General features: G+C 41.8%; 1 protein-coding gene across 1 annotated transcript in view; it reads left to right on the top strand.

Annotated features, from left to right (window-relative positions):
- HTRA4 (HtrA serine peptidase 4) overlaps positions 1 to 10,976 on the top strand; it is a 20,755-nt gene extending 9,779 nt beyond the window's left edge. The window contains 5 exon segments of the mRNA XM_024131376.3: positions 3,939 to 4,023; positions 4,523 to 4,580; positions 4,978 to 5,073; positions 8,349 to 8,401; positions 8,404 to 10,976. Coding sequence (XP_023987144.1) covers positions 3,939 to 4,023; positions 4,523 to 4,580; positions 4,978 to 5,073; positions 8,349 to 8,401; positions 8,404 to 8,537 — 426 coding nt within the window. The 3' untranslated portion in view covers positions 8,538 to 10,976.

Raw genomic sequence — 10,976 nt, 5'->3', positions numbered from 1 at the left:
ATATAGTTGCTTGCAGTAATCTCTCATGATCGTTTGTATTTCTGCAGTGTCTGTTGTTACTTCTCCTTTTTCATTTCTAATTCTATTGATTTGAGTCTTCTCCCTTTTTTTCTTGATGAATCTGGCTAAGGGTTTATCAATTTTGCCTATCTTCTCAACAACCAGCTTTTAGTTATTGATCTTTGCTATTGTTTCCTTCACTTCTTTTTTATTTATTTCTGATCTTATCTTTATGATTTCTTTCCTTCTGCTGACTTTGGGGTTTTTTTTGTTCTTCTTTCTCTCATTGCTTTAGGTGTAAGGTTAGGTTGGCACACTGTTTAGCCCTCATGTATTTGTGTTTTTTACTGTTTTTTTCTTGTAATTGATTCCTAATCTCATAGCATTGCGTTCGGAAAAGATGCTTTATACGATTTAAATTTTCTTAAATTTTCCAAGGTTTGATTTGTGACCCAAAATGTGACTGGAGAACGTTCCGTGTGCACTTGAGAAGAAACTGTATTCTTCCTCTTTTGGGTGGAATGTCCTAAAAATATCAATTAAGTCTTTCTGTTCTATTGTGTCATTTAAAGCTTGTGTTTCCTTATTTATTTTCTGTTTGGATGATCTGTCTATTGGTGTAAGTGGGGTGCTAAAGTCCCCCACTATTATTGTGTTACTGTCGATTTCTCCTTTTATCGTTGTTAGCATTTGCCTTATGTATTGAGGTGCTCCTATGTTGGGTGCACAAATATTTGTAATTGTTATGTTTTCTTCTTGGATTGATCTCTTGATCATTATATAGTGTCCTTCCTTATCTCTTGTAACAGTCTTTATTTTAAAGCCTATTTACTCATATGAGTATTGCTACTCCAGCTTTCTTGTGATTTCCATTTGCATGGAATATCTTTTCCATGTCCTCATTTTCAGTCTGTATGTGTCCCTAGGTCTGAAGTGGGTCTCTTGTAGACAGCATTTATAAGGGTCTTGTTTTTGTATCCATTCAGTCAGTCTATGTTTTTTGGTTGGAGCATTTAATCCATTTACATTCAAAGTGATTATCGATATGTATGTTCCTATTACCATTTTCTTAATTGATTTCGGTTTGTTTTTGTGGGTCTTTTTCTTCTCTTGTGTTTCCCACTTAGAGAAGTTCCTTTAGCATTTGTTTTAAAGCTGATTTGGTGGTGCTGAATTCTGGTGCTAAAGTCCCCCACTATTATTGTGTTACTGTCGATTTCTCCTTTTATCGTTGTTAGCATTTGCCTTATGTATTGAGGTGCTCCTATGTTGGGTGCACAAATATTTGTAATTGTTATGTTTTCTTCTTGGATTGATCTCTTGATCATTATATAGTGTCATCAGCTGTTAACCTTATGGGGATTCCCTTGTATGTTATTTGTTGCTTTTCCCTTGCTGCTCTTAATAGTTTTTCTCTGTATTTAATTTTTGATAGTTTGATTAATATGTGTATCGGTGTGTTTCTCTTTGGATTTATCCTGTATGGGACTCTCTGTGCTTCCTGGACTTGACTATTTCCTTTCCCATCTTAGGGAAGTTTTCGACTATAATCTCTTCAAATATTTTCTCAGACCCGTTCTTTTTCTCTTCTTCTTCTGGGACCCCTATAATTTGAATGTTGGTGCGTTTAATGTCCCTGAGGTCTCTGAGACTGTCCTCAATTCTTTTCATTCTTTTTTCTTTATTCTGCTCCATGGCAGTTATTTCCACCATTTTATCTTCCAGCTCACTTTTGTGTTCTTCTCCCTCAGTTATTCTGCTATTGATTCCTTCTAGAGTATTTTTAATTTCATTTATTGTGTTGTTCATCACTGTTTGTTTGCTCTTTCGTTCTTCTAGATCCTTGTGAAATGTTTCTTTTATTTTCTCCATTCTGTTTCCGAGATTTTGTAGCATTTTTCCTATCATTACTCTGAATTCTTTTTCAGGTAGGTTACCTATTTTGTCTTCATTTATTTGGTCTTATAGGTTTTTACCTTGCTCCTTCGTCTGTAACATATTTTTTTGTTGCATCATTTTTTTTTGATGGGTCGGGCTGTATTCCTGTTTTACTGGTTGTTTGGCCTGAGGTGTCCAGCACTGGGGTTTGCAGGCAGTTGGATAGAGCCGGGTCTTAGAGCTGAGATGAGGACCTCCAGGAGGCCTCACTCTGACTAATATTCCCTGGGGTCTGAAGTTCTCTGTTAGTCCAGCGGTTTGGACTCAGAGTGACCCCCAGCCTGGGAACCAAGATCCCACAAGCCGTGTGGCATGGGAGAAAAAAAAAAAAGAAAAAAGGAGCAATACAGTAACAAAGAATAAAAAAAAATAAAATTAGAAAGACAAAACATATGTTAGGAAAAATAAAACTATAATTGAAACAACTGCAACAAGGTAAAATAAAACCACAACAGAAAAAAGAAAAGAAAAAAAAGGAACAAGCGAAAAGGAGAACAATAACAAAGCATAAAGAATAAAATTAGAAAACTAAAAGATTTATTAGAAAAAATAAAAATATAAATGAATCGAGGTAAAACAGAACCCCAATCTAAAAGAGGAAAAAAGAAAGAAAGAAAAAAAAAAAAGCCTTGGCTATGGGGGGGCGGAGTTTAGGCGGGGGTGGAACTTCGGCAGGGATGGGGTTTAGGGTGGGGCGGGCACTAGGCGGGTGGGAGGTGATGTTTGAGCATGGGGCGGGGCCTAGGTGGGCGACGTTTAAGTGTGGGGCAGGGCTTCTGCTTAGGGCCTGCAGGGAAGGGGAGCAGCAGCACGTGGAAAGGAGGGCCTCTGGAGTGTGGGGTTCGGGAGTTTGGAGGTAGGGCCCTGGGTGAGGGTGGGTGGGTGGAGTTTAGGCCCAGCACGTTGGAGGGGGTCTCTGAGTGTAGAGGTAGGGCCCCGGGTGGGGGTGTAGGGGCAGGGCTTGGGCTCTGCGCGGCAGGAGGGAGGCTCCGGGCAGAGGATTAGGCCCAGGAGCCCAACAGGTTCCCCTGTGCCTAAGAGGACAGGGAAAGCGCTGGCTGCGTTCCCTTCCGTTCCTCCGCGCCCCTCCCCCACCGTCTCCCCCAGGGTCTCCTCCATCGCGGCTGGACCCCTAACCATGGGTGGGTCCCGCTGGGTGTAGGAACTCCTTCCCTCCCAAAGCCGCCCCTCAGGGGCGCCAGTGCTGTCCCGCCTCCACTTCTCCTCCCCCTTCACTCCCGCCAAGCTTCACATCTTACCCGGTCGCTGGGGGTTCCTCCCGTCCCCTTAGGTGTCCATGGTTCCCCTCCAGTGCCTAGTAGGTGCCCTAGTTGTGAGGAGAAGCGAATTTCGCATCCTCCTAGTCTGCCATCTTGACTCCGCCTTTCTTTACTCCTAACATTGAATGTGATTTTTGTGCCTGCTTTTTCTCCAGTAAACAATGAGTTTACTAAAGCAGGGATGAAATGCAGAATTTCAAGCTGCACTCTAGACCTATTGAATTATAATCTGTATTTTAATGTGATCGGAAGTCTCTTTTCTGTCCTTCCCGTTACGTAACAAAGGCTAAGGGATGATGAAATGCACAAAAAGGGAAGTATTTCCCACTTCATAAATTTAGTTTAGTAGAGCTTTGTTCCTAAGGTCAATTTGCTGAATCTTCTGAATAGTTTCATTGAAGTGTGGCTGAAAGTCAACAGCTTTTTGCCTTTTCCATGTTTATTTTTAGTCTCATTTAAGGAACGGGAAGGCATATACTCCTTGCCCTCATATCTGTGTCAAAATACAAACCGTGGTTCACTTTGAAAAGCAATGTAATTTGGCCAAGAAAAAAAAGAGCTCAAGATTAAAACCCAGAATTCCTCAGCAGGAATTTGCACGCCTTGGTCCACTAAGATGCCACCTGTTGCTCAACCGTAAGTGACCCTAAGCTTCTCTCCTTCCTTTGCTTGTCAGTCTGTAGAACTAGGCCGCTGAACTGATGTCTCCTCCCTTGTCAGGATGGTGATGTGATTGGCATAAACACACTGAAGGCGACCACAGGAATCTCCTTTGCAATTCCCTTGGATCGCATTCGACAGAAAGGTAAGGGGAATTAGGAATTTTTCTTCCCCTCCTGTGCTTTTCAGGAGCCCTCAAAGGGCTCCACTGTGGTGGAGACAAGCCCTTTTTTTGGCCACGCTATGTGGCTTGTGGGATCCTAGTTCTGCGACCAGGGATTGAATCCATGCCCCCTGCAGTGGAAACGTGGAGCCCTAACCACTGGGAAGTCCCTGAGACAATCCTTTGAGTTCTGTAGAAAACAGAGTCACCGGTACTGAGCTCTGATCACAGTGATTCAGGCAGCAGTACCAGGGGACTAGGTGCAAAACCCAGCCTGAGCTGTAACCAGAGATAGTTGGATGGAACTATTGTGGAAAGGAAAGCCCTGGGCTGGACGTGGGGAGGTGGGGCCTGTGCGAGCGACAAAGGTTCTCTGAGGCATGTTTGTCTTGGCTGGCAGCCTGAAAGGGCAGCTAACATTGGAAGGATATTCTGTGACGCGGTCTGCCAAAAGGAAACACGTTATAAATCTCCTTTCCAGGAAAGGCTGTTTCACAGAAGAAATAGCTGGGTCTGCACATGCTGCCCTTCACTATGAAGTAAGCGCGGGTGTGACCATGTCTGGGTTGTTTCTCAGAAGCACAAGCTATAGGTAGAGAGCCTGAACGGGGAAGGTAAAGCATTTGGACAGCGGCTGGCTCCTCTCGTGACCGCAGGCCCTACTTGTCACAGGGTAGGTGACTGCATCTGCTGGCACTAGCACGCACTGTACTTTTCAGTGGTTTCTTTCGCTGTGTCCAATGGTTCTAGGCTTCGGCACAGAATCAGACCACCCCTGGGGAAGAATGACGGTGACCAGGTAGAGGGCATCCTTGTCCCATGTGTGTGAGCCCTGAGCAGAGCAGGTAGAGTCCCCACTGACAGTTGTCCAGGGCTCAGGAGACGAATTCATTGTGCTTCCTAACCTCATGGGAAAACTCTTCTGACTCTTCTTAGCCTGCTGCAGGAAATGAAAAGGCAAGATCCAGATTTCCGTGATGTGACCTCTGGAGTTTTTGTATATGAGGTGATTCAAGGAACAGCTGCTGAAAGGTAAGAGCAGCTCGGGCCTCTGACCATCCTCCTCTGTTCTCACTAGATGTGCCCCGTGGTAAATGTGTGTAGGATCTAGACTTGCCCTGTCTGATAACGGTGGGCCCTGCCTGCCGTGAGGCTCTTGAACTCCTACCTGAGGGGTGGCTGGTGTGACTGAGGAACTGCATTTTAAATTTTATTTAACTTTAAATGATTTACATACAAAAACCCAGAAGCAATGTAAAATATTCTCCCCTGAAACACACTTTTTTTGTTTTGGGGAGACTGCGTTTCACTTTAATAACTGCATTGTGCAAGAGATTATCATCGTACAGCAGCATATTGGGTGTGTGCTGTTTCTAGAGGATTTCAAAGACTTAGAACAGAGCGTAAAATATGTACTAATAATTATTAAACTATGACATGTTAAATGATATTTTAGATATAGAGTTAAGATATTATTAAAATACATTTTTATATATTAGTTTCATCTGTTTAAACATTTTAAAAAGTCTAAAAATTAAAAATTTTTTGAATGTGGCTACCAGAAAATTTTAAATTATATATGTGGCTTGCCTTACATTTCTATTGGACAGTGCTGAGTGTACTAGTAAGGGCCCCCCGCCCCGGCTTTTCTTTTTTTTGAAAGGGATGGTTCTCTGCAGCCCAAGAATTCATGATATGAGTTCATGACATGTTTAATTTTGCTAGGAATTCCCAAATCTACTCTTTTGCTACCTTACTTATTAAGGATCAGAAGAGGGCTTCCCTGGTGGCGCAGTGGTTGAGAATCCGCCTGCCGATGCAGGGGACGCCGGTTCGTGCCCCGGTCTGGGAAGATCCCACATGCCGCGGAGCGGCTGGGACCCTGAGCCACGGCCGCTGAGCCTGTGCTCCGCAACAGGAGAGGCCACAACAGTGAGAGGACCGCGTACCACAAAAAAAAAAAAAAAAAAAAAAAAGAATCAGAAGAATCCAGGGAGTTAGGAGTTTAAGAATCTATTTTAGGTACTTTAAAACACTTTTTTTCTTTGAATTCCAGATGACAGTATCAGAGGCCAGCACTAAACAAACAAACAAGTACATACAGTAAATAAAGCAAAGGCGAGAGATGTTTTGAGACATTTATAGTAACTACTGAGAGACAGGGTGACTTGGCCTACAGATATTCTCCTGGTCTCTCTCTTATACTTCTTCCATATCTCTCCCTCACTGTTTTTGTTTTTCAAGAGCTCAACAATCTGCTTAGATCATGGCAACTCTTTTCATAGGGGGAGAATCTGTAGGGTACTAACTGTTCAGAAGAGCTAAGTGTTAGGCCTCCTGTTACTAAATTTGACTCGTCACAGGCTTTTCTAGACGTGCTTGGTCCCTGCCCACACCCCCCCTCCCACTCCCCCTCCCCCCCACTTATTTTTAACTTCTGGTTCAAGGCCAAAGCTATCTCTTTCAGCTCTTCAAGTCCTTGCTCCTCAAAATGTGGTCTGTAGACCAGCAGCAATAGCATCAGCTGGAGCTTTTTAGAAATGCAGTGACAGGAGCACCACTGAAAAAGGATTTGAAAAAGAACTGGTATATGTATAGGTATAACTGAATCACTTTGCTGTATACCTGAAACTAACACAATAGACTCCAATATAAAATAAAAAGTTTAAAAAAAATCAGAATCTGCTTTTTAAACAAGATCTTCAGGGGATTCAGATGCACATTGAAATGTGGGAATTACTGCTTGCTTCAAGTCCCTGATAAACCGCAAATCATTCTGGCGTCACCCACTTATATCTAAGAATAATGACAATAATTCCAGCAATAACAGCTGGCATTTATCAACCACTTACTATGTCAGACATCATTTAAAGTGTCTTACGTACTTGTTCGAGCCCCCAATAATTCTGGGATATAGGTGTTATTTTACGGAGCTGCGGTGCAGAGAGGTTAATTGCCTTGAGAGTTACACGGTAAGTCAGAGGGCAGGGATGTGCAACCTAGCTTAGCCCCTGTATTATCCTGCTCTTGCGGTTACTTTTCTTGTTTCTGAGAGGCAGAGTGATTGGCAAGATGGGTTTTCAAGCCTCAGAGATCCAGGATGAAATCCTACTTTAGCCTCTTACAAGGTGTGGGACACGGAAAAGGTCTTTCATCCTGCCGGAGCCCCACTTCCTCATATTTGGTGCATAGTTTGCATTCAGTAATAACTTTGCAGGTTTCTTTCTCACAGAACTATCATGAATTAAGTTCTTTCTTTATGCACTGTCCCAGGCATTCCCCTGAGCTGTCCTGGTTCTCAAGGCTTTCCCTGCTTTTAGTTCTATGCTTGAACTTCACATCCTCTTCCTTTAAATTTTCTTTTTTAAAAAAAATAAACTCTACATACCTTGGTAATCCTCCCACATTATCATTCTTCCCTGGGTTTCCCAGCTTCCAGTTTCTCTCTCTTTTTTTGGCTGCACCTCGCGGCTTGTGAGATCTTAGTTCCCTGACCAGGGATCGAACCCGGGCCCCTGAGTCCTAACCACTGGACCACCAGGGAATTCCCCCCATTTCTCATAAATGGTGTCTCCTGCAGTCATTTAATTTGATTTCCAGGCTATTTTTGACTTTAAGACCGATCATCAGCATGGCTATATATTTATTCTAGTGTTTTATATTTGGAGCTGGTTTTTGTTTCTAGAATATATATTCTGCGTGAAGCAAATATGTTGGAGGCTGAATGTAATCACACCTTTGAGGAAAAGGAGCCTAGAACCACAGCCTTAAATATTTAGACCTTGGTGACTGGATTTTGACTTACTGGAAGCTGCTTCTATAGTGCAGCTCAGCATACCCGCCAGGTCCATAAACTGTGGGTGAAGATGGGGCAAGTAAGTGGGCTGTCAACATCAAATTGATTAGAGTGTAACTGTCTGGAAAAATATATATTGCTTGGGCTTTTCACGTTTGTTGGTAAGGCCGAGTGTATGCTTTAGGTTAAGTGAGGTCAGGGATTAATGGAAATGAAAAGCTCAACTCCCTATTGCAAACCAAATCTCATGTATGGGAGGAGCAAACTTCTTACACATGCTTCTGGTAGAATATTAATTTTGGAAAGGCAGACAGGGTTGTTGTCCTCCAGTGATTTTGCAGAATATATTAGAGCAGGCCTCACATTCGGAAGGATGGAGGCTATTTCTGGTTTCCTGGTCTGTATGTTTAATGCCAGCAAAATGGTAGTGTCTTAAGAGACAGACATTAAATTCTAGATGGGGATAAGTAAAACTCTTAGAGTTTCATGGTCCCTTCTTCTCCCTTCCCAGCTCTGGGCTGAGAGACCATGATGTAATAGTCAGCATAAACGGACAACCTGTCACGTGACAACCGACGTGACTGAAGCTGTTAAGGCCAGTGATTCCCTTTCTATCCTGGATCGTTGGAGAAGTCAAACGTTGGTCCTGACAGTCACACCTGAAATAATCCATTACGTGTCTTGCTTTAAAAAGAAATGATCTAACAAAACCAAAGCTTTATTACCTGGTTTGTATTGAAGATGTGCCAAAGGTGGCAAGGGGTTTTAGGATCTCTTTCTTAGAAAGGAAAATGAACGCTTTAAAACACATATACACACACTCCGGAACCATTAGGTTGGGGGTGTTATAACTGCTGCTAAGAAGCATTCCTAAGGCAAGTGGAAGAAGGACATGGTGCCAGGAAGTCTGGGGAGCTGATAAAATTTTATTTAAAGACAGGAAACAACTGAAAACAGGCAGAGTTTCTAGTTTAACCTTGACAAAAAGGACACTTCAGTGTTTAAAAACTTCTCTATAGCCACAAACTGGATATAACACAAACATACACAAACAAATAGATATATCTACCAAATATTAAGAAACAAACTGAATCCAGAGTAAAAAGGAAATCACATTTTTCACAATATTCCTTTATTCAAATAGTTTTTCAGGTTGTATCACATTTGGCCAGGGTTTGTGAATACAGAGGATGGGCATCACCTAGAAGCCACACTGAAACTGACAAATGTGGATCATCACAGAGGAATGTAAAGATTCTCAGACTGTCACCTAGCAGTGGAAACAACTTTGATCCCCATCACCTTTTCTGTGAGAAGGGCTTCTTCTATAAAATACAACATTTAATAACTTACAGACTTTTACCTCTTTACCCAAGCTCTTCCTCCTGGAAACATTAATGATTAATGATTTTGAGTCTGAAAGCTGCCACAGTTTATTTTTTATTTTTAAAGGAAAATAGCTTTTGATGGGGCTTGTGAATATCCTTAAGGAGATTTTTTTTTTTTTTTTTTTTTTTTTTGTGAGATGAAGCAGGATTTGTGGTTTTAAAGTAGTATCTTATTTGGGGTAAGATTTCAATTTTAGTTTATTTTCCAGATTTTTCTTAGAAGTTTTTTTTTTTCTTTCTTTTTCTTTTTAAAAGGGGGCATCCTTGAACCCTCTTAAGTTCTATGCAAAATTTTATGTTTCTGTGCATTTTTCTGGGGAGAAGGTCCAGTTTCTTCATGACCCACAATTTAAAATATACTGCCTTAGAGTGTAGAGATTATAAATAAGAATCTATCAATTATTACTGTTATAAAGAAGGTTAAGGTCAACGTGGTACAGAACTTTCAGGACAAAACAGAATAACCTGTTTTAACTTTTACATAATTGCCACCATTTAATACCGTAAGAACAGTGGTCATATAAATCAGAGATAATAAAGCTGAAACTCTTAGGAAAACTTCATAACGATAGAGCATATTCAGAGTTTTTTTTTTTTTTTTTTTTTTTTGCGGTACGCGGGCCTCTCACCGTTGTGGCCTCTCCCATTGCGGAGCACAGGCTCCGGACGCGCAGGCCCAGCGGCCACGGCTCACGGGCCCAGCCGCTCCGCGGCACGTGGGATCCTCCCAGACCGGGGCGCGAACCCGGTTCCCCTGCATTGGCAGGCGGACGCGCAACCACTGCGCCACCAGGGAAGCCCCAGAGTTATTTTAACTGGGATTCTTGGTCTTTATGTCAATTATTATGAGACTAAACTTTGAGCAGTTCTACCTTGATTGTTTCTAGAATTTATAACTTGCCCAAATAGCAGGCTCTTAGTTTGATTTACCTTACAAACCCCATTTTTACCTTATATTCTTTTCAACTCAGATTGCAAGGGATGGGAACTAAGTTTTAAAAGCCACTTATAATTCAGAACATTTTCTTTTATTCCCAGTGATTTGGGAACTCGAAACCTTGGCTGTCTCTTTCCCTATGACTGATTGCTATAGCCCACACTGAGAGATTTTGGTACCATGCTTATTTTGACAGAATGTGTTCAGTTTCTCTTTGCCCCCCAGATCACATCCTAACTCTACCCAGCACTCAGTAGTAATATCCTTTAAGGAAGAGTCTGCTTTTCTTTCCAGGGGCCTGAGGCCCCTCATATTATCTTACCTAATCATGAAGAACAGATTTACAGTTACTTTATGAAATCTTTTTTTTTTTTAACTAGTCTACAACATGGGCTCTCTAAACTGGTAAATACTACTTTTTTGATAGGAAAAGTCTGCCAAGAGGATAGCTGAACTCAGCCATGTTCAGCTATCCAAAACATAACTGGAATGGAAATTACTGTACTGGATATATTCCCTCTCAGGCATAATAATGATGAAACAATAGGGTTTATTATCAGGCTCAGTTCAAATGCTTAGCCTTAAGCACAACAAATATAATTTTGAGTTTCACTCTACCTACTGAAAACACCCAAACGAGCATTCCAGATTGGCAACATTTATTCTGCAATTTAAATTCAGAAAGTCTGAATTTCAGTGTGTATTAAAATCCATCGCCATTTCTACTCCTGAAGATTTTCATTGGTTCAGCTTCCGATCTCCACCGCATGAGGACTCAGGGTCACAAAAGGCACAAGGCTAAAAATATTCACTT

This window comes from Physeter macrocephalus, chromosome 20, assembly GCF_002837175.3.
Source record: "Physeter macrocephalus isolate SW-GA chromosome 20, ASM283717v5, whole genome shotgun sequence".
Classification (NCBI taxonomy): Eukaryota; Metazoa; Chordata; class Mammalia; order Artiodactyla; family Physeteridae; genus Physeter; species Physeter macrocephalus.
Note: the sequence above shows the minus strand (reverse complement) of the source record. Positions and strands in the feature narration are given on the sequence as shown.